The 27,513-nt window shown below is 39.8% G+C and overlaps 2 protein-coding genes across 2 annotated transcripts in view; one reads left to right on the forward strand and one right to left on the reverse strand.

Moving 5' to 3' along the window:
- STARD9 (StAR related lipid transfer domain containing 9) overlaps positions 1–21,768 on the forward strand; it is a 127,849-nt gene extending 106,081 nt beyond the window's left edge. Inside the window, exons 24-34 of the mRNA XM_068398216.1 lie at positions 100–11,319; positions 12,143–12,340; positions 13,113–13,296; positions 14,596–14,742; positions 15,377–15,482; positions 16,084–16,226; positions 16,872–16,936; positions 17,029–17,234; positions 17,652–17,731; positions 18,151–18,309; positions 19,409–21,768. Of these exons, the coding sequence (XP_068254317.1) occupies positions 100–11,319; positions 12,143–12,340; positions 13,113–13,296; positions 14,596–14,742; positions 15,377–15,482; positions 16,084–16,226; positions 16,872–16,936; positions 17,029–17,234; positions 17,652–17,731; positions 18,151–18,309; positions 19,409–19,510 (12,610 nt within the window). The 3' untranslated portion in view covers positions 19,511–21,768. The remainder of the gene's footprint in view (positions 1–99; positions 11,320–12,142; positions 12,341–13,112; positions 13,297–14,595; positions 14,743–15,376; positions 15,483–16,083; positions 16,227–16,871; positions 16,937–17,028; positions 17,235–17,651; positions 17,732–18,150; positions 18,310–19,408) is intronic.
- Positions 21,769–23,414: 1,646 nt separating this feature from the next.
- Positions 23,415–27,513, reverse strand: part of CDAN1 (codanin 1) — a 31,936-nt gene continuing 27,837 nt past the window's right edge. The window contains 3 exon segments of the mRNA XM_068399754.1: positions 23,415–25,155; positions 25,882–25,989; positions 26,742–26,944. Of these exon segments, the coding sequence (XP_068255855.1) occupies positions 25,030–25,155; positions 25,882–25,989; positions 26,742–26,944 (437 nt within the window). The 3' untranslated portion in view covers positions 23,415–25,029.

Genomic DNA, 27,513 nt, shown 5'->3' on the forward strand with positions numbered 1-27,513 from the left:
TGTTGTTACTCTTAACCACAAGACATTACCGATGTGGAAGCATTGTTAAGTACATTATTCAAGCAAGAATTGGGCTTTATTTCTTCTTTATTTCCACAGCTGTTTGTTGAAGAGGGACACTTTCTCAAAGTTATCTACCTCACCAAATATTGATCAATGCTATGAAGGCAATACAACAGGGAGGTTGTCATCTGTAGAATATCTTTACAGAAAAGTTAAAGACATTTCTGGGAGTGATGACCTTAATGATGGAAAAGGGATCTCCTTTTCAGTCCAGAGGCAGCTAACTGAAAAACAAAAAACATCTTCATTTGGAAATAAAAAAGGAGCAGAAGAAGACTCTAATGATTCAGCTACCATGGCTTATATCAATAAAAATGATCAAAAAATGGCAAAGTTGGATGACAGCCCAGGGCAAGCTGGATCTCAAAAACAGACCTCTAAAGGCTCCTCTCCTGATCTTTTTAAGGAGCAAGGTGAGCCTGAAACCTTTATTACAGGGACAAGAATGACAAAAGCAAAGGTGCTAGGAGATTTAAGTCAGCCTGCAAGTAGCAATCTAGAACAAAATAGAGCTCAGGTATCCAATAAAAAGACTAGAATGGATATCAATGTAAACGGCCACAGCTCTTCTCCAGAAAACTTCCCTAAAGAAATGAAGAAAACAGTGTATGGAAACCCACCATCAGCGCATCTAAACCAAACAGCCAAGAATTGGAAGAGAGCACCAAACTCAGCCTTGCCAAGTCATGAGAAATCATCAGTAGAAGAGCAAGACTTTCTGATGGCAGCAACATCAGTTGGAAATCTCACGAAGATGAACATACAGGCACCACTCTCTTACGCTGAAAAAAAGTGGCACAGTGTTGAGATGCTAAGTGCTGGAGTGTCCAAAACAGCCACAGATGCGCTGGGGAACTGGCAAGAGGATGATGAAAATGAGATTTCTGATACTGACAGTTCCTATTCTGTAGATTCTCTCTCCTGCACTTACGCAAAAGCTTTCACAGAGAAACTGAAACAAGATGATTTTGACAGAAATAAATATCTTGCCAATCCAGAAGATTCTGAGAGCGATGACAGTCAAATGTCACAAGACTCTCTGGTAGAAAAGGAAAATAAAGCCAAAAAGCAAACTAAAAGCCGATTTCACAAATCAAAGGCTCACCATGACCCAGCTAAGCTTTACAAAATCAGAACTGATCACCAAATTTCGCCTTTGGTGACATCATACGCATCTCATAGGAGACTGGGAAAGCCTGAAAGAAGCTTTTCTCTGGACAGCTTAGCTGATGGAGAAGAGATGCCAGCAGAAGATCCAGTAGAAGAATCCAAATCTGATTCATCTGATGAAGTACCAGCAGAGATTTTTTGGAAGTTACAAACTCCTAGACCACCAACTATACAGACTGAGGAAGACCATGAGTCCAAGACCTGTGATAGACATACAGAAGGGACAAATTATGATCTGAAGCTGAGCACTTCCTTTTATTTGGACACTAAACCACGGCCTGCTTCCAGTAATGCTTGCAAGCAGTTGCTGAAGGGGACAAAAATCTCTTTTGTAGAACAAGAAAGGTCTCTTGATAGAAGACTGTATTACGCAAGTGGAAATCCTTTGCTTACTACTGATGCTTGGTCTTCCTGTGACTCAAAGGTCGACATCAGCAGCCCCAGAATAACAGCACCCCATGAAAATTTGGAGTTTCAAGAAGCTCATATGTGCTCTTTAAGCAAACCAGAGCTCTGGCTGAAGAAAGATGATCTAAAGCAGTCAGCTGCTGAAGTTTCTTTTGTTTCTGGCTCTAAGCAGATACACAGCATCACTCATTTATCACATAGTATAAACAAAATAAACACAGTTTTCTCCTCTGACACATCAGAATTACCTCTACCTGAAACAACAACAACTGCAAGCAGAGTTTCTGAGAGTGGATCATTAAATAAAGTTCTTAAGGGATGGACAAACTCTAATGAAAATTCTTCCTTGGCATCTCAAGATGTAATGTCTTCATTTGTTAGCTCAGTAGGACCAGGCTCCTCTTTTGTTCCTATTTCAGCAAAGCATGATTATTATGAACATTCAAGGTCAAATCATCCTGAACAAGAACAACTGAACGAATTACCTACTTATAGGTCTACCACTGAATGCACACAAACATTCGGCTGTTTGGAAAGCGCCTCCGCTGCAGACTGCTTGTCACCGGTGTCTAGGAAAGAGGAGGATTCCCTCCCCACAACTCATCCAGAGCTGCCAAAAGACCACAATCTGAAAAATCTACCTTTTATTTCTGTGCTTCCTGTGCACATTTTGGAGCAGAGAAATGGCTGTGTAGATGCAGATTTAGAAGATGATTTCTTCAGAACTTTTGAAAAAGATGACCTAGATGATGACTACAATTACTTGATGACAAAATCAAGTATAACAGATTCAGGCAGCGGAAGTGCATCTGTTGGTGTACCTTCTACAGCACTTGCTCATAATATGGCCTCAACAAAAATATCTGCAGTAAAACAAGTCCCATTTGGAAACCATGGGCAGCTTTTTCCAAGAAGGGAAATACCAACATGTGGTGAAGGTTTCTTTCTCAGTGACTTAACAAATAAGAACTACTCTCTAGTAAGCAGTTACGAGCTTCAGACATTGGCTGAACAAGGAGCAGAATCAGCTGTTACAGTAGGTCTCCTTAGATCTGGGGAGAGTAATTTGGAAACAATGCAAGAAACAGATTATGGACAAATAGCTGCAGAAGTAGTAACAACAGAGACAGATTTTTCCTCACAGAAGACAACATATCAATGTAACCCTTCAGTTGTTGCTCACAGTGCAAGCTACGACCAATCTGCAACACCAATAGAGATGTCTCAAAAAGAGATTATCTGTATGGAAACAAGCACAGATAGCTTGGCAGAGATTGTGCCAGAGATGCCTTCATTCAGAGATAATGAAGAATACGAACCAAAGGATGAAGACTTGTCTTCACTGAATCATTATGAATTCAAAAGCAAACCTGATCCAAAAAATTATTCCTGTGAGTGTGCTCTAGCAGACAGTCAGGAAAGTTGCTTATCCCAAGAAATTTCAGAAAATTCTACATTATGCACTGATAATATAAGAGAAGAAAGCAGTGAAATCAAAGAACACAATGCCTTGAATTCTCAGGGTGTAGTTCAGAAAGAATTTTCATCCAAATATGAAAACTTAGTGGTAAATGAAGTAAGTTACCTCATAGTGAATGTAAATGGGAAAGACACTGAGTCCTTCCCTGCTGCTGTTTGTGAGAGTACAAATGATTTTCTCCCAGAATCCAATTCAAGTGTATTTTACCAAGCTTCAACAAAAGCTGATCTTTTTCAAAGTGCATCTGAAACTGAAAATTATGATAAACTATCAGAGCATGTCACAATAGTGAAAGGAGATTGCGATGTTACATCTAATCTTACCGTGGAGGAAGTCAGTGCCACAGAAACTTGTTCTGATGTACATTCTGGCAGCCTTCGCACAACATGCTCTTCAAAATCAACAGGGCAGAAAAACAATATGCATAAGATGACCGACATTTCTGTGGAATTTGATGCAACCGTTCTCTTGGAAACAGAAACACAGAACAAATCTTTACTTGAATCAAGAGAAGAGAAAGAAGCCTTTTTTGAAAGTGATTGCCCAGAGGATATCTTGCTTGTTGAAGATGATGTAAACTCAGAATACAACACAAATACATCAGCTACTGTTTCTCAAGAGGAGAGTCCGTATATAAATAAAGGCTCCAATTTTTTAAGAAATCCAGAAACCGATTCAGAAGAAACTATGGTTCCTTATCAGAATACAAAAGCAAACACTGATGAAGAAATAACAAAATTGATCATCAGTGCAATCAACTTAGAAAAAAATGCACTGGAAATTAAATCCAGACAGAGGGAAAGTTTACCTGACTGCCCAGTAGCCCAAGTCCAAAGTGTAACTGAAGACAGGAGTGGAGAGGATTTTAAATGCATTAGTCTATCTCAGAATCCAAAGAAACCTATTGATATTGTAGCTTGTGAAGTTCAGTGTGAGTTTTATACAAATCTGTGCCTGACACATGAAGAGGTGGAGAGGGATGAACTGGAGGTAGCCAGCACCGGGGTAGAACACACTCAGGAATCAAAAGCACTCGTGCATTCTGGCAGCCGACTTGAAACAAGCAGCTTTTGCCAAAAAGAAGAAAGTGAGAAAACAGAAATAGGTATTTATTCACCAGAGCTTTCTGTTGCTCCCAAAACCACTCCTTCAGCTGTGTGCTCCCACACAACTGATTTTACTCTGAATACTTCAGGCTTCCTTGATACTTGTGAGGGCGTTTTACAGATGAACAGAATAATACAAAACGTGTTTAATCCAGAGGACGTAGCCGCAACAGTACTAATCACAGGTAGGCAAGGAAATATTTTAGCAAAACCTGAAAATGAAGGGCAAGTAAATTCTAGCAATTTAACTGAACGTTGTGTACCAAACTGTTTGCCCCAGGAAGTCAAGGCTAATGAATGTGAAGTGACTGGGAGTGAGGAACAAATTATCATGACAAATACTGAGGGGCGGATTATTACGAAGCAAGAAGTCATAAGCACAGATGAAAATGTTTTATTTACTGAAGAGTGTCCAGCTCTACATCAGATGTATTGTGACAGAGATGACAAAGAGGAAATTTTAAATCCATTTAAGATCCCTGAAAGATACCTGACAGCTTCAGGACTAGAACAGAATATACTGTTAGAAGATGATTCAAGATACCATGATCCTACTGAAATGAGTGAAGATGGTGGCTCAGTGGACTCTGTTACAAGAAATGCACTCATGAAAGATATCGATGTATATGAATATTCAGTTGATGATAGTACTGGTATTGACCAATACAGAATTGAACAAGAATTTAAAAGTCTCCACATTAAAGAGGACAGCCATACGTATATGAGTTGCTTTACGCAATATCCTGAGCATGGCACTTCAGAAAACTTGAATTTAAGTATTGTTAGAAAAAGACCTGGTATTTGTGAATTGGATCCAGTAGGCTCCAGAGTTGAGGTGAAGAAAGTGCATTTGATAAATCTAGAACAAAAGGCTAAAACAGACAAAGAAAAGCAAATGTTTGTAGAAAACACAGAGGAGGTAGAACTGATCATTTTACAAAACCTGAATGAATTATTCCGTGAAAACAGAGACAGCTGCCAAATGACACATGATGACAACAGATTAAATGAAATCTTAAGAGAAAGCCAGTGGGTGTCTACCAGCTTTTCTAGAAATAATGAAGATATCAGCAAGCAACAAAATCCACCATCAACACTGAAGTCTACTGACAAAAATCAAGAAGGTTCACTTAAAGACACCCCATGCCAGTCTGTAAATCACCTTTTATATCTTGGAGTAAGTGATGATTCTCATCTTGTTCAAGATGTTCCCACTGCATTGCAAGGACATACAAAACCATCTAACAGCAGTGTTGGAACTGGAGCTGTTCTGCCTTACTATGAAACGTTAATGGAGAGTGAGGTCTGTGCTGGTACGTCTGTTACAGTCAACAAAATAGAAGAAGACAAATACCTTTCTGATAAAATGCAAAGTAAGAATGTAGCTTTTCTGCAAACCAGGACCACACAGGACAGGCAGGAGGAAGAACCCTTTCTATTTAACAATGTACCTGATTACGCCATGTCTGGGCAACCTGTCAATGAGAAGAGCAGCTCTTCCACTCCCTACAGTGCAGGCGGTCCTGGGTCTGAAACTCTTGCACTTCAGCAAGGGGCTGAAAGAAACTCATTTTCCTTGGAAAAATTAGATTCTTCTGAAGTTATAATTCAGGATGTTAACAACGCTGATGAAGAACACAGTGTGGATTTAATGGTTAATAAACTATCAAAAGACTGCCTTAATTCCACAGAAGATACAGCTCAAGAGGAAAAGGGTACCACTGTGCCTGATTCACTGCTCTTGGATAATTCAAATCTCCTTTCTTCAGAGAAAGAAGTGATGGAAGATATAGAGGGGGGAAAAAAGCATTCTTTATTAGAAATCTCTTCTCAAAAAAAGTTTCACAATATTAATGCAACTCCAAAAGTACTTCACTCAGGGAATTTATCACAGCATGATGAGAAGGAGAAATTTTTAAGCACAAGCTATACTACAACAAACAGTAAAAATGAAAATGCAGAGTTTCCTGGTGTAGCTGGATATCAGCATGAGCCCACAGAAAATCAGGGACATGGGCCTTCTGAAGAGTGCTGCGCAGACCAGCCAGGCAGCACTGTTTCTGAGAATGCTTCAGCCCTTTCAGAAGGCCTGAACAAGTCTCCATGGGAAAATCCACGTTATAGTAAAGAGTTTCTAAACTATAATAGGAACTCGTGCACTTTGGAACATTCTCCTGGTCTCCTGAATCATCCAGCATCATTTGCAGATGTTTTGATTGCCAGCAATGGAGACAAAGGTAAAAACGATGCTGTTCTCCCTGAAGAAACAAAATACTTCGAAAGCGAATCAACTGATTTAAGTCTGTCTGTAACTTTTCCTGATGTTTCTCAAAAAGGACATGAAAGGAAAAATAATTCTGCAGTTGCAGAAGCCACGTACACTCAGAATAATGAACTCCCTGAAGAAGTTGTGGGAACAGATCAAAAGGGGAAAATAATTCAAGGTTCTTTCCAGAAATGCAATGACATAAAAGAAAATAAAATTGATGAGTACCCAGAACACAACAGTAACACTTCTAGGGTGACTGTACCAGAATTGGGCTCACTTACTTTTCAGAGCCAAGGACAGACTGGCAGTAAAGAATCTATAAAGTCTCTTCCATCCTACTTTGCAGAAGGTACTTCAACTGATACACCATTTCAAAGCTCCAAGAACTTCAGTGCTTTTGACACTTCCTGTTTACTTGATGACTCAAAATCTCTAATATTTAGTCAGCTTGAGGACTCGCTTCAAGACACGTTTTTGACTGAGCAAGTATCCTCCAGTTCTGTAGATGTGTGCTCTGTAAAAGAAGATTTTCCCCAAGCATTTACAAGTGTCAATCACCCATCCTTAACGCCATTTTCAGAATCTTCTTTAACTGCAGATATAGGCCATGGTGAAACTGGCACGTGTGATATTTCACATACAAGTATATTGAAACATTCTCCATTTGCTGTTTTGCAAATACAAGACACTCAGTCTGATAAGGCTGTGGTATTCGATGAGCCAATACATGCTTCAGGAAGTATTTTACTTTCTCTTGCAAAAGAAAACAGGCATTGTCCAGTATCAGACACAGACTCTACGTCATATAAAAATTCTGCTGTAGATGGGCAACCTGTATATGGAAGTTATTGTAAAAAATTTGACAATGATGTAAAAGTCAATCAGCACCACTGGGGTAAAGTGCCACCACAAGAAGCTTGCACAGAACACATAAAGAAAGTACTAGGTGATGATGAATCTCTTTTATTACCGTCATTACATTTTTCGGATACTGGAAGGGCAATTGCTGTTAAAGAGGGACAAAATAGGAAAGTACTTAACAGAAATGAGGAAGAACTGCATACAAATACTGAGGTTGAACATTTTGCAGTAAAGACAGAGCAGAGAAAAACTTTAAGCAGAGAACCTGCTGAAAAGCCAACTAATGTATCCTCAAATTCTGCAAATCAATTAATAGGCCCAGAAGTTACAGTGTTGGAAAATCTGTATCCAGGAGATGTCAATGTGGATCCTGAGCACGCTTGCAATTCGTTTAGTCCAACATACCCCACATACAGCACAAGCACTGATCCCAGACAACTCTATCATACTGTCTTGGGTTTTGAAAAAAAACCTGCAGATCTGCAAGACAGTTGTCAGTATGTGCCTACAAGTGAACAGGTAGAACAGGTGCCAGATAGAACAAATACAGATGGTAGAAAAGAGATTTTAATTTGCAAAAATAATACAGGTTCAAGTTCTGATAGCCCTGATGATGATGCTGATGCAGACAATTGTTCAACAATGGGAGGTGCTATGATGAGGAATAAGACTCTGAAATCAGAAAGACTAAATTTTTCTGTAATGAATAATGAAAATGCCTCCGTAACATTTTTACCAGAAACCCATGATTTGCCTCCTCAAGAATCCAAATTGATGCAATTCAGTAACAAAAGATCATATTCTACTACATGGAATACAAAGAGCTGTAAACACAGTGAACAGAGACCTTATTTACAAAGTCACAGACTATCAGCCCCAGCTGTTGCTGTTTTCTGTGATCTAGAATATACTTTGGAAGCTTCATCTAAGGCAGAGCCTTCATTATATTCTGCATCTAAATCACTACAAGATTTAAATATGAGTGTAGAGCCTCCATCACCAACTGAAGATGATCTTCATGGAATGGAAAGATTTTCAAAGCAGGAATCAAAGAATTTTCTGGAGGTTAAATCTAAACCCAGATTTCAGCAAAGAATGGCACAAACTAAGAAGCTTGCAAACTGTGATCTGAAAAATTTACAAAATTTTGCAGCAAGAACCCAAAGCAGTCAGTCTTTAAAAGACTGTACTACTCATTCTCCATCATCCTTACTGCACACAGCACACAGTTCTGCGGGTGCACAAGCAAATATCCATTCAAAGAGTATTTCTGTAACTCAGTGTAGTGAAGGGAAAGTTGAAGAAGCTGGATACCGACCAGAAAAAGATTTACTTCTGCAAGACAATAAAGATGCAATGCATTTTAGTTCAAGTGATATCAACCCATATATTCATCCATGGCAACAAGATGGATCATGCAAGATTGGCTGGAAACAGTATGTTTTTGGAAGTGCAAGTGATGTCTCTTGCAATCAAATTCCTTTAAATCTGGAAAATCATAAAGTTATGAGATGTTCCAGTGTAGACAATGGACTGAATTCGCAAAATTCTCCTTTCCATTCTCATCTCAGTTCGTATGCTACAGCAAAAGTTTTATCGAGCACTTTAAGCAGCATTGAAGGTCTTCAAGGATGGGACAACATCAGACAAGATTTTCAGTCTGCATACTCCAGTGATAGTACGAAGCAGTATAGTAACGTATCCAGTGAAACATTGGAAACTAATCCAGAAAATAACACTGCTGAATTTGAGAATCATTCTTCACAACCTGGTAACTCTTCAGTGCAGGTTGATGAAATTGTACTATTATATCCTTCTGAGTCTGAAAGGTCTTCCAAAAAACTACCAGGGATTACATGTGAGCAGGGAACACAAACAGCAACTACAGGAAGGTACAAAAGGCAGAGAAGACATCAGAGAAGCTACACAGATGTTTCTGCAAGAAAGCAGGAAACAAACAGAGATTTATTTCATCAATGTTCTTCTTGGACAAGCATGCAGAACCTGTCCATGCATCTGTCACAGCTTCTTCAGAACACTTCTGAGCTGTTAGGAAACCTCTCCCAACACAGTATTATAGATAATGAGCAGAGTGCCAAAATCAACCAAAGAAGAACTGAAGAGGCTGTAAAGGCTACTAGATCAGATAGCTGCACTCAGACTACAGCAGATGTAGGCACTCAAACCGAGATTTTGGAAGAGCCTCAAAGCAAACACAAAGAAAAAGAAGTGGAGGCAAAAATGGAAAATGAATTTAAGGTAGCTCTGGCAGTAAACATTGATTGGAAAGGAATAGGTACAGATGCAGTAGGCAAGATTCCCAAAAGGAAAGAGGAAACACTGTCTCCTGAAGAAAGAGCACAAGAACGAACAGGGGTGAGAAATCTGGGCAATCCTGACTTCCATGACAGTCTTGACAGCATTTTGGAAGACTCCTTTATGCGTCTGCCTCTCTTACCCAGAACCTCCACTCCTATCTTAGATTTTCAAAAAACATCATTAAATGCACAGCAGAGCATTGCTTTTGCTAGTACCAGAGTTTCATCTGTCACGTCATCTTCTCCGAGTTCAGGGCAAGATGGTTCTTCATGCACTGTAGTTAGCAGCCCTACTAATAGCACCTTTCAATCTCCAGCATCTTATGCTCAGGATAAAAGAAATGTCAGTGAACTAGAGGTTCCAGCAGAAAGAAAATTTCGTTACAAAAACACCCTGCTAGTCGATAGGGCCTCTTCCCCTATTCTTACTCTTAGTGCTAGTCCCAGCAGCCAGACTGCTTTTAGCAAGTCTGTCTGCCCTAGTAAGGAAGCTCTTGGATATTCCAGTGATGCTTCAAGTCCCCTTCACAACCAGAGAAAGCAGAAGGCAGGTCCATGGTCCAGCATGCAACCTCACGTGGACAATTTTTCACAGACAGAGACAGACAGTGAATCAAGTGCTTCTAGAGAAAACAAGGGCATAACAAAGAAATCCGGAAGTTTCTCAGATAAGAAAGCAGCCAAAGAGCTTGTAGGACAGGATGGTTCAAAAGACTTGGAACAACAGCATAGACTCACGGTTGACACCCACACGACCATTTGTGCAAAACGACTGTATCACTCTAGTAGTATGTTGGAGGTGTCGGGCCATAGGGAAGTTTTAACAGGGGATCTCAGAGACTGCAGTCCACTGGCACGTTCGCTTCGTTGTGTGTCTGTCACTAGGGGAGGAAGAGATTCTTCAGCTGGAATAGGACACAAAAAATATGTTGGTAGTTCTGATACTGCTTTGATTCATAACTACTTGCCTCCAAATGCTGACTTACTTTTTAATCAAAAAGTTAGTGCCACTTGTTCAAGACAAACAAATGCTGGCATGTCCTCAGAACCTCTGGTAGAAGCATCTTCGCTACAGTTTCATGATTTCTGGAAAAATGAACACAGCTGCCCGCCCCCACTCTCTGATGTGAGCGATGTGCAAATGTCCTTCCAAGATGACAATACAGATTCTGTCACTGGAAGTGAATGTGACACTGAAATTCTTCTCAACAAAAATACTGCTTTTGCAAAGCCTTACAGGCCACGGAGCTACAGCCTCCGCGACTTACCCTTACACAATAAATTTAGCAACTGGTGTGGTGTTAAGGGCAGCTCTCCTTCTTTGTTACTCAGCTTGAGTGGCAGTGTGAGCAATTTACGAAGTCAGGCAGAAAAGAAACCTAGAAGCATACGAGCAACAGAAATGGAAGCAAAATCCCAGCTCTGTGACAGCAGGAGCAGAGAGATCGAGAGGCTTCAGAGAGAGCGTGCTCAGATTATGTCTGGCATTCACCTGGATCTGCAGCAGCACCCCCTCACCGTGGAACTGACCGAGGCGAAGCTCAATTACGGCATCGGGGAAACAGACGCCCTGCTGAGGGTCCTGCAGAGTGGAACGACAGATGACCTGGTGGCGATTCCAGTGAAGCAGCGACTTTATGAAAGGTAAGTTACTTAAAGTAGTGTTGTATTAAGTATTTTTGAGTACATCTCATGTACACTTCATGCAGCATAAATAACTTCTAGTAATGAGCACTTAATCACTTAGTCACACTGAACTATATGTGAAGAGATACAGTATTAAGCTTATTTTATATACAGTTAAGTAATGCATTTAAGACAAAATTTTGGGGTTACTTAAAGAAAATAGGGAAAAGTATAAGATTCAGTGTAATTCAAATCTAGTGTCACTCCACTCAAAATTTCTAGCAGTTACGAGAGTGATCATGTGTATCTGGTGATCATGGGAATACATTTCATTGATTTATTGCAATGTAAAAATAATTGATGAATCCTGTTTATGGGAATATCTCATTCGTGCTTCTGTGAATAAATGCTGCTGTATGAATATGCAAAAAGAAATTTTAAACACCCACAAATATAAAAAAATAAATTCTGAAAAAAAAAAATCAAGATCCTAGAGTCTTGTGACTGGATTATAGAACTCAGTTTAGGAAGCTGTTGGAACTAAAAACATTTAGGAGTAGCTGCATTAGTCTCCATCTGTAATTTGGCTCTCAGCCACCACAAGCAGTAACCAAGACCCGTTTATGCATTTCCTACTATTACAAAAGCAGTGGAGTTTTGGAATTTCCGCATCATCTGTCAGCATGTAGCCAAAGGGGTATTTGCAAGGGGAGTATATGGTATTAGAGTCCTATAGATTTTACATTACAAAGCTACCTAATATTTAAGTGTTTTAAAAAAAAATCAGAAAATGTAACTTTGCAGGGTGCATTTTGTCGCTCTAATCATATTCCCCTGATAGACACATGAGAACTATTGAAATTCTGAGGAAGGAACGAGAAAAAAGGCTGCAAAGATACCAAAGAAGCCGAAGTCTGAGTCCTCAAAAGCACCTGAGTCTGTTGCAGATGTTGGATGCAAGTCAGAGGGATCTAGAGCTCCCCAGCAGACGCCGAGAATATCTGCAACAACTGAGAAGAGATGTGGTGGAAAATACCAGGTAGGGCATTATAAAGCTCTTTTGGCCTGATGAACATGACCAGTGTTCACAACAGGTTCTTACTGACATCTGAGACTTTTGTGGCAGAATTCTCCTCAATGCAGAAGCGTTAAACTTTGGGATAGAAAGTGCTTTCAGGAAATACGTGTGCCTGATTTTAGAAAACATTCATTAAAATCGTCCATCTAGTTTATTTCAGTCCATATCAAGCATCTAATTTATTTTGTGTATATGATGTATGGGGACAGCCAAGTATTCGGTCTTGACTCATTACAGACCAATCTGTCTTCTTACTCCTTCACTAACTTAAAAGCCAAATGAAACAGTTCAGTTTCATGTTAAATATCAAAAAAGTTCTGCAACCATTCACCATTTAGAATTAAGAGTTTCTCACCTCCCACCATACCTCCTAAATGACTTTTGCTTCCTTTGCGGTAGGTCAGGAGAGAGTTATTTTCCCAACACAGTTATTTTGTGTGTGATATGCCAAAGCAGTAACCTTAGATCATACGGAAAGCTGACTTAGAAACCAGTGCAATCACTAGAGTAATCCCGGTGGTAAACTGGACTTGCAATCTGAATCATTTTCCAAGGTTAAAGTCCATGCAGCCTCTAGTGAGCAAAGAGAAACTTTCTGGAGGCCAATGTGGTGGGTTTTAATTGCTTTTCTGGCAAGTTTTCCCCATGTTAAAAGATAATTTTCTCATGGTATTTTGTCAGATGACCCCCATTTCAAGTAATTATGTGTGGTTTCCATTTATCTACCTTACAGAGTTCAAGAACCAAAAAGAAGAAGCATTCAGCATCCTTCAGACATTGAACTGTTGCTCCGAGACTACCAGAGGGCACGAGAGGAAACCAAAACTGAAATTGCACGAGCTAGGGACAAACTTCGGGAGAGAGCTGAGCAAGAAAAAAGGCGTATACGGGAGCAAATATTTTCTCAGTTACAAAAGGTGAGCATTAGAGAGGAAACCGTTCTGCATTGTTCACATCAATGCCTTTTTTTAAAGAAACTTTTCCATGGTTCAGTAGTTCTCCTGTTTGCTACACATCAGCGTAGAAAAAAACAAAGCATTAAATGCAAATTTGTGCTTAAAAAAAACCAACTCAGTAATACCGAACTGCTACACTGTTCATGCTTCTGAACTGCATCTTCCTGAAGCCACATTTTATGTACAAGAAACTCTTAATGTTTTCTCTCTTGATCGAGCTTACGCAGCCATCGTGCTGGGCATATGCCCAGTCTATGGAGTAGCTTTGCTAAGGTAAACTGAGTTTATTTCAGTACATAGTTAACCACAAAGGCCTTTATTATTTTCTTTTTTTCTGTTTCTCTTTTTAAACTGTCCTCTGTGTGTGTGTTTGTCTTATACTTTTGTTTTTTCTTCTGCACTGTCTGTGTAAAATTTTCTGCTGAATTCAAGGACAATACCTCATTAGGATGTGTCTGTTCTGCCCAGTTTCTGACTATACTTCTATGCAATAACCTTCTTTGTCACTGCCTGACAATGCTGCTTCAATGGTAGCTGCAGGCCTCCTCTCCTCATGTATGTATGTAGTGCGAAATGTGGTGAACACTCATTTCATTGCTCTGAACCCTTTAAGGCACCTCGAATTCAGACACCTCCACTGGCTGACTGTATGTTACCACATCTGCTGCCATATTTATCTTGTGAAATGTAGACGTACCTCACCTGAGGTGGAAAACCAAACTTAAAACTGCCCTTGAAAGTATAAATAACCTTGAAGTTCTCAGTATTTTCTTAGTATGTATTTTTTTCTTCATCTTTTGGGCTGGCATTGAGTAGTTGCATTGGTGAAAGTAAAATCTTCAGTCTTTAACAACTACATTTGATGAGCAAGTTAAGACAGAGAAATAGGCAAAGTACAACAAACGGGACTGAAGAGAGATCTCTTTTTTTAAACTTCTTTTTCCACTTAAAAGCATCCTAGCATTGTTCTGATAGCCTGGACTCGTGTATGTGAAGAATAACAACAGCAGAAGCTGCATTTTCCCAGACTGCTGGGGGTCACAGGGTGATTTGCTCTGTGGCTCATATAATCTTAGTATTTCAAATGAGCCTGCTTATTTAATGCTTTCTGCAAGGCAACAGCTTTTGTCCTGTCAATGCTTCTTGAAAGAAATGGGACTTTAGATTATTCCTCTTTCATCTTTCAGTGCTGTTATTGATTTGTTGTGCTAAGTAAGCTTTGTGTGGTTTTTGCGTGTAACACATTGATACCTGTTACAGGAAGAAGCAAGGCTGAAGACTCTTGCAAGTACAAGCACTTTATGTACAGACTCCAGCCTCAGCCTCTCCTCTGGCCCAACATCTGGTTATAATAGCAGTAACACTGCAACGTATACTGCAAGTAACCTCAGCAGCCAGGAAAGGCAGGTGAGAAACAACTGGCCTGTGAGACTGATCTCCTGATGCTTCAACAACAGAAAGATAATGTAGAAACAGAAACCTTTTTAGAGATCCTATTCTGTCACAGCTATCAAACAGAACAAGTCTGTGTCAGTAGGACACAGAGGGGGTGACATGGGGTGGAGGGAGCATTACCATGTAATTGCAAAAGACAGTGACAATTTTATTTTTCTGTGGTTTTTTTTTTAACACGTACATAAAACCCAGACAGGGTTACTATTGTCAAGTAATGCCATGATCTGTCAAATGTTTTAGAAACAAGCCTTTTCTTGTGATAAACCAGAATCTGATATTCTCAGCGTGCCTCCCTCAACGATGCAAACGTTGACTTAGGAGTTTGTGTGTGTGAACATGAATTTTCCTGAAGTTCCATTTTGGAGTATGCACCTGTGCTGCCTCCTCACACATGGCTTGCTAAATTTCCTGAGTCAAGGTATCAGTTCATAACCAGGGGAAAGGCAAAAGAGTTACCTTATGACAAAGAGAAGCTTCCAACCTTGTAAGGCAGATTGCTACAAATATTCCACTTGCTCTGTAACATCATAATTTATTTTGCCCACTTCACACCAAAAGCCTCCACTTCTGCTCTTTCTTAAACCAGGTTTCTTCTGGGAACACTTTGCTTTCAAGAGAGACACGAGGTCGTTCAGCTCTTAGAAATAGTCAGCTTTATGCGTTAGAGCAACTACAAAAGGATACAACACTTGGTAAGTAAAACATACATCTGCTTACATTTGAGTTGTATCCCAAAGCCTAATGAGATTTGCCATTTATGCAAATCAAAATCTAATTTGATTCTAGGTATTTTGAGGATGTCCCTACCACTACATGACTTCAGAAAAATACTGTCAACCAGTAGCCAGAGCTTGCTTAGAATTTCTTGAAAAGTAAATGGTGGTTTGGTCCCTCTGAAGTTGCTTTTTTGATGTGGTCACATCAAAGTACAGTGTTCGGAAAGAATATGAGGAGAATGCTTTGAATGAACCAAGGAACCACAGGGCAGGGCTAAAGCTGCAACGAGTATAGATTGTACATATTTATTTTTATCCCCAAGACTCATGCTGTCTATTGTTCTTTAAGTTATTTTATTAGTTTACATGTGGTAATAACCATTAAACTTGAGTAATGCAAAATGTAACTGCAGTGCAATTAACAATACAACAAGGGATGTTACCAGGCCTTCATCAGGATCAGGTGGGTGGGGTGCTCCCATGGAGGGTTTAAGTCCCTACAATTGCAGAACAGTGGTGACAGTGGTGGGTTTTGTTTGTTTTTTAATTCCCCTATGGCTTTTTTTGTTTCCTGCAGAAGCCAGCAGAATTCAGACACCCCTTCCTTCTAGTAGCATCAGCTGTAGGTTCACTCATGGATTAACTATTTCAGTCAGCTCCTCTTCAACAAAAGGATACCAAGATTTATCCAAACATATCTTGGCTAATGCTACCACTGAGGTAAGTAAATAAGCAGCATTTTCTTATTCCTATACCTCCTACTGGAAGTTGTGGCAAAAACAGGTGAGACAAGCCTTGTTGGACTACACTGCCAATAGTCACTTATTTGTAAGTTACAGAGGGCTGCACTGAGCAATTTTAAATGTCTGTCAGGGGGAAGCGAGCCAGGCTGCAGCAGCTGAGTTCAGAAGAGACACTTACAGGTTAGCCAAAATGTTTGAGAGAAGCTGGTGAAACTGCTGAACTCCTCTAGCGTCCAAGAATTCCTACAGTGCAGGTTTTACATATCTGCATAGCAGGATGTGACTGTGGAGTTAGAAGGAAAGCATTCAAACTTCATATTTGAGATCAGGTAGAATCAACATCATTTGGAGATACATGCTCCCCCCCCATCTCCCATTTTCTCACACTAGTTTAGGCTAGTAGACAAACTTAGGCTTATACATATCCTCCTTCAGCAGAGAGTATGACAGGCAGGTCACTCTGGCTGTTAATACTCCCTAAGGATTACTAACACTGTAAAAGTATTTATGGTAAAACCAACTGAGTTTGAGTAGAAGATACTGTAGCAGCATGCAACAGCTGAACACAATTCATAGGTCATACAACTTTCTCTTCCCTGTACATTTGTCAATGTTTTCTCAGGTAATGGCAGCATGCTCGCATAACCTGAGGAATCTCTACATGTGCCAAGCAGCAGCTGGCTGGAAGTAAGTTTATGGCAGGTCTTTATAATAGGAAGCCTTTTTATGTATTTATTTGGCCCTCTTTTGTGCAAATACCTGTCATTTGTCTTTGACAGATATCAATGTACAGAAAAAGAGGTGCTGGTTTACTACAAAGTCTTCCCTTCAGCAACAAGGCATGGGTTTCTAGGAGCAGGAGTGATAGAAAGACCTCTTCCTGCTGTGTGGGGAGTAGTGAGAGATTCTGGCAAAAGGCATCTGTACGACAGAACTATCAACACAGCTAGAATACACAAGAAGGTAACCAGCCATATTCAGCTGGGTGAGTATCAACACAAACCACTGGCCCCCATTATCATTCTGTACTTTCTCAGCTCAGGTTGCCAGCCAGGAAGAAATTTAGAGGCATCTTATTTCATTTCTTCAGGTTTGAATAAACAATTTCATTATTTAATAGGGGAACTTCAGTTTTCCAAGACTTTTGCAAAGTACGGATAATATTAAACACATCTCGCACAGAAGTACAGCTAGAGACAGTGGTTTGAAAGTCAAAATAAATCTTAAGTGGCTTAAAAAAACATCTTTATGACACATTATAGCATATTAACTTAGGCAACAAGAAGTCAAAATAAAATATGCATGTGCCGTTAAGGGGTGGGGGGAAGTTGTGATAAGTTAAAGCTGTCAAAGTCTAATTCCCCTTTTTTTGTTTTCGGGTGTTTGTTTTTTTTCTTTACAGTATATTTAGTGACTGATACCTCCCTGTGTTACTTAAAGCAACCCCGGGATTTCTGCTGCATTACTGTAGAAGCTGAAGAGGTAAAGTTAATATTCTCTCTGCAGCATAGAGGAGTCATTGTTCTAAACTCATGGTCCAAGGACAAAGGAGAGAAGGAGGAAAAGGCCATGCTCATAGTTCCAGAAATGACAGTGTCATAGGAAGAAAAGCCAGGCCCATATGACACAAGTGAATTATGTATAAAACCCTCTTGTGAATGACAGTTGTCAACCAAGCCCCATTAGGCAGTAACACAAGTGTTACACAGTATATTCTGGTTATAAACGTGGGATTATGACAAAAAGTTATTTCATAAGTAACACGAGAAATATTATTTCTTATTAAAATAGCTCCTTTAAGTAAGTAATATGAGAAACATGCCTCATGGCAAAGAAAGAAAATATGATTGTATGCATAAAATTTTTTTCAAATTGTCTTCTTTACGCTTTGTCACATGCAGGAGAACTTGTCTGTCTTGGCTATTCAGTCTGTCTATGACACATCCATGCCTCACCCTTGTAAAGAAGTGGTGAGAGGGGAGATTTTGCCAAGTGCTTGGATACTGGAACCTGATGTAGTGAATGGAAGAGATATCACCAGAGTTATTTATATGGCACAGGTAAGATTTTGCTGTATGTCCAATGGGGAATGCAAAAAGCCATTACATATCAGAACACTTTAGAGCTGGTAAGTAACAAAAAATATAATCATTATGCTACACTCCATTAAGTTTATAAGTGACCATAAAAAGTCACCTCCACTTCACACTGTTACCTAGCATGATGTATAGTAATGCAGAGAGAATCTTATTAGGATTAAGCACATGATCCCATCTTTTTACAGCATCTACAGCTGCTCCCTTGGATACCAAGACTCTGCTGCAAAGGTTTATTAGCAATTTTAGTATATGTTGTGTTCTCACGTGGTGAGCCAGTATGGAGAGTCTCGTTTGCATTTTCATCTTGCTGTGGACACAGGAAGTCCACCTCGGGTTATACTATTTTCAAAATGCATGGAAATACTTACTGTTAACTTTCTGTAACTGAAGTCATTAATTCTTCACCCTTAATAGACACAAAAGAGAAGTCAAGGTTAGGATTCCAGTTAAGATAAGAAAATCCTGCCATTCATTTATTACAGACTCATCTGAAAAGCAGGCTTTGAGACGGGTACCAAGTAACTAAAAACATCCAGCAGAGAATACCATAATGTGTATAATTTATTTTAAAGTGCTCACCTGAGAGCTAAATGGCATTAGTCCCTTAAACTTATCTATATAAAACACGTTTTTAAGATACAATTTTTAAAATATTATCTTTGAGTTATAGCAATCAGCATATGCATTTTACAATGCATGTATGTAATGTATATGCATTTTAAAATTTTATATGCATTTTATATTGCACTTCACTACATGCATACACATTTTCAGTAACACTCTATTTGTCTCAAACTAGTAATATTTAATCTAAGCTCAAACTCAAAAGCAGTGTGGGTCATACCTGCTGAAAGTAACATCAAATACACAAAGCTTTGAAAGTCTACAGAGTATTGGGAAGGAAAATATTCAAACCACACCATAATGATAGTATTTAACTGTAAACTACTTTTGTGTTTAACATATATTTGCAATATCAGCGCTATTCCAGGCTGGAGAAGTGTTTTGTTCAAAAATGGGTACAAACCCCGACATGCAGCCTTTCTTCCAATTTCTGCAGGTGGATCTTGGTGCCCCGGCTATCCCCACAAGGCTCCTGAGTTCCGTTGCTAAGCGACAGCCTCTGGTGATTGCTCAGCTGGCACACTTCCTTGCTAGTTAGTGTTTGGTACAAAACTGGACACTCAAGCAGCAGCTGAAAGTTCATGAAGAGACACAAGCATCTTGTAAGGGTAATGTAGAATTATGGCTCATAAGAGTCACAATCGAGCCTCGCTTGAGGAGCCTAACTGCTAACGTTGGACTGTACAAAAGTATAGTTAGAAAAAAGGATCATTTATTTTAGCCAACACTGCTCAGAAGAAACCCAGCAAGTTTCATGGGGAACCTGTCCTCCTGTAGACAGCTGTGGAAAACCGCCATGGAACAGCAGGAAGGTGTGCTCTCTGTATAAGGAGCAGAGGAAGAAATTTTGCTTTATAATAGCCAGCATCTTACATGCAGAAGTGTATAATTTCATTTCTGTTTCAAAGCTCAACCTTCTTTCTTTAAGAAAGTTTAGCTAGAAAAAGGCAACGGAAGTAATGAAATGCACTACAAACTGGAAACAGTACACATATGGCTTTAGACCTTTTAACAAGCTCTCGAGTAAAGCTGCAAAGCCACTTTCTAACATTGAGATAAAGAGGAAATGCAGAATTCCTAACAGTGTAGATATAGCCAGCTAGCTAAGTTAAATTATTTACTTCCCTTCGAGAAGGGAAGTTAAAACAGCACGATATCCACTAGTCATCCTACACCCTGGAAAGATTTTTCTCACGTAATTGGCTGACTACTTGCAGCCAGTAGAAGGTATTTCAGATTGCCACTACACTATGCAGCATCAGTGGAAACCACCACACCTCAGGACACAGTTTTACTGCACTGCAGAATTAGGTGCTTTGAAATAGAGAAACCAAACTGACAGTTGTATACAGTGACACTTTGTCATTAATAGGGAGTAGTACCGAGTAATCAGCTTGTTTCTAGAATTCAAATCCTGCAAATAAGAGTAGCTCCAGCATTTTTCCACAATGGCTTTTTCCATCAGCCCTTCTACACTTTTACCCAGAGTTGAAAAATCTAGCCTGGTCATAGTCTTATCACCCGTCTTTGTTCAAAACATGACCAGCTGTCTCACTGCAGTGAATACAGACTCTTCCCATTCAGTTACCTCATGGTATTTCTGTTGAACTTAGTCCAACAGTCCTGCTGTCAGACTTTACAGGTTTGTTCAACACACTCCCCCTAGTTGGTCACACATTCCTAAAATTAAACAAAACCACAACCATCTCAAGTATCTGAATAACTTAATTTAGTTCTTCAGCACAACGGTAAAGAATCACTTTAGATATCTTATCTAAGCAGTAAAAGCTGCTATAAGATGCTTTCTTTACCTCAAAAAAGCCCACATTGTTCAAGAAGCTGTGCACTTTAAATTTGTCAAGTCAGAAATATGTATTCAAGCATCCACCTTACCAAAGTCAGCATCTGCTACTGTAACACAGTTACTTTCAGTAAAAGATGCATTTTCCCAGCATACGGTAAAGTTAGCTGCACTTCCCACCTTTGCGGTCAAGAGCCAAGATCTACTTTTACTATATCTTTGCACAGGTGTAATTTTGGCTCTCAGATTCTTGGTTACTTCCTGTTATTAATAAGTTTTAAAAGAAAAGGTAATAGCTATTTTAAATTGATATTTCAGAAAACAGCAGTTTTGAGACATACCAGCCCACGGCCCCCCCCCCCCCCCCGCCCCAAACTATACCAGGTAGGGTCACAAAACCTTTCACTTACAGATTTGCTTTGTTTCCTCTTTAGATGGTCATGGTTACAATCTAGGACTGTTCTCTTTTGGTGAGGCTCACCCTTTTTCTTAAAAGCCTGCCAAACTGAGTCACAGTATGGTTCACTTCAAGTCTCATGCACCTTTCACAGCCTATCACAGAAAAAGGGGCAACCCAGCGCAAAGTTTCCTGCAGCTGAGCAAAAAGACACATTTCCAGAGTTGCAACCTAACGTACAGTGCCCCCCGCCCTTTTGGTGGAAACCAAGAAAAGAAGCGTGAACAAGGCAGTCCATAAAAGCCCCAGAGAAAAAAAAGAGCAGAAACAGTAGCACAGTGCATTGGCTCTGTCCCCAGTGCCGCTTCCATGGATTTCCAGAGGAGGTAGGGGAGGTCTTTGTATAATCCACAAAAGATTTGCTTGGTGCTTCGCTTTTTTTCCCTTTTATTTTGGACATGGCACTAGTGATAAAGCAGTTTTTGTAGGAAAAACATCTAGGGGGACTCCTGTTGATCAACGATGCCAGTGCCTATGAAGGATAATGTCTTATTGTACAGTGCATCAGATGTTTATTTTTATATATACATAAGATTTTTTTTTCTATGTTTACAAATTAAGTTATTTATATATGCTTGTTTTGAAGCGTTTTTATATGCTGTCAAAGCTAAGTTTTATTTTTATTGGTATTGAATTAATGTAACTTTTTTTTTAAAATATAATCTTCAATTGATACTAAAAAGCCTATTTATATGAATGTTTTCTTTTGCAAATATAACAATTTATGATACCTGTTAATGTACGGCATTGGTTTGTTTGGAAGGAAGAAATAAAAACCCAGCAGATATCTGATTTGTTAATCTACAACGGGCAAAAACCAACTTCCTGTAAGTTACTGCTGAGCAGTAGATGATCAAACCAATTGTATTGTACCACCTACTGTTGCATCTCTGCTCTTAATCAAGATTGCTATTTTCATATCCACAATAAATGGTATTTTCTACACAAGAAAACATGCCCCCATGTTATTTTGCTCCAGCTAAGATACCTATCTATGGACCTATGCTTTTATAGGAGGAGCTGTTTTTCTACTCAAGATGAACATTTATGCTGGATGAAGAGAAAATATCAAGGTGATAAAAGACATAGGGCTCCTACTTACCTCTTGAGGACTTGTGGCACAAGAGTCAAGAAGCCAGTCACTGCTTAAATTTGGGTTCTGTGACACAGTGCCTTGTCCAAGCAAAGGGTTTGCTTTGAAACGAGGCACAGGCTGAAGCTTCCTCCTGAGTCCAGTTACACAACCCCTTTGACCTGACCATCCTGAAGGAAGTTACTATAATGCCAATTTTCCTCATTTTCTTTTGAGAGTTGTGAGATTGCAGTGGGAAAGACCAACAGAAGGAAGGCCACGCACTCTGACCTAGCATGCTGTGAGCTCTCTTCTCCCTACTGCTCTCCTCCTTGTAGCACCTCTGGGCACTACAGCTAGAGGCAGTGCACAGGGAACAGGTACAATGCTTGAAGTGCTCACACCGATAGGAGTCTACCGGCCCAGTGAAACTGCATAGAGTCATGCATCCTCATGGGAGTGGTCCTGCTGCTGAGGATCCCTAGGCAGAAACCAGCATGCTATACAAGTGCTCCTAAGGTGCAGTTACAAAGTCAGGTGTCTGGCTTTACCGAGCAACCAAGGCTGAGTACCACAGGATGCCCAGGAACTAGAGTAACTGCATGAAGACATGAGAACATGGAAACAGAGGTGTTTCTTACCTGCTGATTCCCACTGAAGAACTGACTGACTTCTGCCCCATAGGGCACAACTATGCTCTCTGGATGAAGTATACTGCTCCTGGGGCTTGGTCACCTTTTAAATAAAAATTTCCAAGCATGTTGTGTTAGAGAAGGATAATTCGAGTATGTTGAGTTCATGAAAACCACTGTGGCCATGGTATCTATGCAAACAGTTTTACAATACGCAAATAAAGTGAGTTCCAGAGCCAAGAGCACCTTTTTAACCATTATGGATTCACCCTTCTACCACCCTCCTTGTTTAACAAAATAAAGTTATATTTCAGTATAAGCAAAGCAGCAGCAGGCCAGACAGGAGATATTACTGTACTGTCTCTGCCCCATGCTTTGTGCCGAGGCACCTTTTTGTACTTCACCCCAGTACAAAGAGGTTATATAGCAACAGCTTGAACACAAAACAGAACATTTAATCATGTTTATTATGACAAACAACAACTTCAAATGAGATCTGTAGCAAAACGTCACATAATACAGCCTCAGGGAGCAGGTATGGTATGATACGGTGTACTTACTCTTTCAATTCGTGTTACCATGTCCTTGCTGCATACACAGCATGCTTACTTTTAGGGACCCTTGTCTTCATTCACAGCAGAAAAACCCCTAAAATAAGGCATACAGAGGGAACATGCCAAATCTTTCAATCCAGTGCTTAGTAACCAAGTCAAGAAAAACCTCAGTACAGTTCAGACACTGATGTGCCTCTATGGTTTCTCTACCACATATATTTTAACAGAAACCACAGTTCTATCTAATTAGTCCTGTGTGTGGTTTTTCTTAAATCACTAACTCCAAGATACTACCTTTTCTCACCTTATACAAGGAAGAGGTAAGTTAATTAGCGAGCTAAAAAGCCCTGGGCTTCACTTTGTCCAGATGTTCTTCTTACATAACACAGTATTTGCTTTCTGGAAAAAGCCTGTGCCAATAGGACACTCCTAGACAAAAGGAAATAATATCCTCACTGCTACAAGGGGGAAAAAAAAATCCCATGACCCAGCTAATGAGCACCTAATCATATTCTGCTAACCACCAGCAGTCCCTACCACAAACCCCAGTTTAAGGAAATACTTGAGGGGGGCGGTGAACAGGTCACACCCTTGGTGATGATCTATCCGCAAGGGCAGGAAACACCCACTGTCCTCCATGAAAAGGATTCCTCTCAAAAACCAGCTCTCCAAAGGACGTCACAGTGCTGTTCTTCCAGGCTGTAGTTTTCTTGCTGCAGCATTTCCTATCTGATAAAACCCAAACTCAAGGCAAGAAGGATAACAAAAAACAGTGAATAGCAGCCAGATGCCATTTATGTTCACATACTATAAAAGTCTCTTAAAAAATACTATCATCTGTCTTCAGCAAAAAATATAAACAGATATTTTCTCCCTTATTTCTATCAAAAGCCCCGGGAAATTACAAGTTCTGTTTCCAACAAGAGATGGAAAAACACTTAAGCATCTATATTCTTTAAGAATAATGCCATCAATGTTCTGGTGTATATATTTAATATGGTTTAACTTTTAAAATGAGTCTTAAAAAAATTAAAATCAAACCTTCGAAATTGAGCTTACAATTAAAAATAAATATAGGCTCATCTCCATGGCATACAGGTTCCCCTTTTCCCTCCCCGGACAGTACAGTCTGTGTTACAAGACAGCGTAAGAAATTACATTAAGTTAAGAGAAGAGACAGCCAGCAGGAAACCACCTCTCAGATCACAAAGTAACTTGTCCACTTGAATGAATTCCTGGGTTTGGTCACAGCCTGTTGCTGCGCAAGTACAGAAAGTGTCTATGAGCCTAAAAAACAGCTGCTCTGAGCCGCAATCAAGGTGCTTAAAGGACTTTTGATTTGGAGATCCATTTGCTGATGTAAATCCTTCAGCATAGACACCACAGCAAAATGTCCATGGACAGAGATCAGTGCAATTTTTGCACAGTGACCTCTTATCTGCAGTATTCCCCCTGCAAGGAGCTCCCAATGCACCCAGAAACACTAAAAACTCTATTTGCATCTTCATGAGTGATTTTTATCCACAGAGAGTCCACTTCCACTAACTTTGTGCTGTCACGATACCTAGAGATTGTCTGGTCAGCTCACAAGTGTTAGTCCTGAGCTCTTCTACATGATGTTCTGATACAAATACTCTGGACAGCATTTCCAGTTCTTTTAAGAAATCCTGTAACAAACAGATACAAATCAGAGAACCCTGATTAACAAATGTCAACAAAGAGGCTTAATTTTTCTTGTAAAGAACTTTACAAGGTTAAACACGTTGTGGATGGTTCTCCCGTGCAGAAATCTAGACAAGCTACAAAACTGATTGTAAACATGAACGCCTGTAGGTCTACATGGTCAGCCTCCCCTCTAACCCCCGCACCCTTCTCAGAAAAGATCACTGCCACAGTTCAAATGGTTAAACACCTCCAATATGCAAGAGCTTATCAACCTTAAAATACTGGCCACTTTCTAGCATGGGACTTGGGTGGTTTCCTGCATTTTGGCTCTGGCTACAATAGTCCGTCTCCTCTCACGTTCTGGTGGTAGGAGGCAAAGAGGTTTAAATGCAAGTCTGGTCAGTTAAGACCCTTCCCAACATGTCATGCTCAGCTGGAGCATGGCAAACACATTCAGGCTAGAACTGAGAGCGGGTAACTGAGCCAGTTGGAACAGAAATGTTCCCACTGCGTGGGAAATGCTGGGATACACACAAGTACAGATTTCAGCCAAACACTAGTCCCAGTAACTAGCTTGTTGGAAGCCAGTCCTTCTGCCACATTAAGCAGGAACTATAGACAGGGAAGGTTATGGACTTTATCTACATGAAATAGAAGTACAAGGATTGACTGTTTATGTAGCTTTACTTTTTATTTCACTTATTGTTCACACGCATCTAATTACTTACTGAGGGCCAAGGGAGCTCTTCTAGGCGATGCAAGCAACTCTGTATTTCACTAGTTCTCATTAGTTCCTGTTCTACAAGACCACGAAGCATGAAAAGGAACAAATCCCACTACAGAAGAGAAAAAAAAAAATTAACAACTCAAAAAGAAATGGATTTTGTGTTCGTTTCTTTATCACTATACAATTCATGTTTTTCTTCTTGGATCAGAATGGGGAGAAAAGGAGCGAAAGGAGAAAGCACATTATTTATCTGGGTGTGGCAATGAAGGACACCAAGAAGCAACATCCAAAATGAGTGAACAAAATTCCTTTAGTTCACATACTGTATCCTACCATAAAGTCTCAAAATTTCTAATTCTCACTTTCCAAACACACTTTTGTATTTAATTCCTGTGTGTTCAAGAACAGCTTGAAAAATTCTTTTCTTACCTTCTGAAATAAGCTGATTTTAGCCTGCATCTAAATAGGGTGATTTTCAGCTTCGTAGTTGGGGATCTTATAACACCAATACACACACAAAAATGAAAGCTGATAAAAGACACACGAATGCAACCAACTGCAAAGTCACATGTGTTCAGCCCTCATAATCTCCCAGGCCAAATGAGCCATTTTGCCATTTGTTCCTAAATTAAACAGTGCCTTCCTGACAGCCCTCCAGACAAGTATCAAACACTGACAAGTAGTGTACAGTCCTCTTTTTCTCTAACCCTGCAGAAACAACGCCAGCTGACAGCAAAGCAAACCCTGCCAGCCTCATTCACACAAGCAATCAATTAACACTGTGAGCAGGCAGAACTCTTGCATGAATATATCAGACCAGAGTGGATAACTGGCAGCTCCACAGATCAAAATAACCTTTACCTTTCGCTGCTTGACTTCTACAAGATAACCAATGTTCTTCTTGCTCAACATCAGCCGCACAGGAACAGGTGTCCCAAAGTCCTCCTTCCAGACAGAAAGCAGCAGTTTTAGAAGGCCATAGGTGGGATTATTCTTCACACACAGCCTCTCGGAGCTCTTCTCTGGGGACTTGATCTGGGGACTCAGAGGAACACGATCTGAAACTGTAAGAAAAGGAAGAAAGGTGAACTTCTATAGCTGCGTTCTTTTCCTTTTACAGTCATCATCTTGTCCAACAGCACATTTTGCGTAGCTGGTATCTAAATAATCACTGAAGTAAGAACGCTTAGTGAGTGTAAACCAGTGAACCTAAGAGGACTGGAGTTTCAAAACATGCAAAATTATGAGCTTTGAAACTATACAAACAGGTATTACATAGGAAGAGATTTATACTACTCAGATAAAGAATACCATTTTGTTGGCATATAGCCCCAAGTCTTGAAAGACAACTGACTAAGTAAGTCAGCCTAATGTTTAATAAAAGAGGACCTAGGTGTTACTCCAAAGGAGAGGACAGTAACACAGTAAAACAACATTTAAATCTATAAACAGATTAAATAGTTGTTCATAGTTTTGACTATAGGCAGAGTTGCATAACTTCATACAAGTAAAAGTAAAGCTGAACAGTGTTTAACTGCAGATAAACATACACAGAGGGAAGATACCAGATCTTCCTTGGTACAGTGAATGGAATGGGGCAGATTTACATTGCTGCCCCCCCAAAATGAAAATT

The sequence above is a fragment of the Nyctibius grandis genome, chromosome 4 (genome assembly GCF_013368605.1).
Source record: "Nyctibius grandis isolate bNycGra1 chromosome 4, bNycGra1.pri, whole genome shotgun sequence".
NCBI classification, from domain to species: domain Eukaryota; kingdom Metazoa; phylum Chordata; class Aves; order Nyctibiiformes; family Nyctibiidae; genus Nyctibius; species Nyctibius grandis.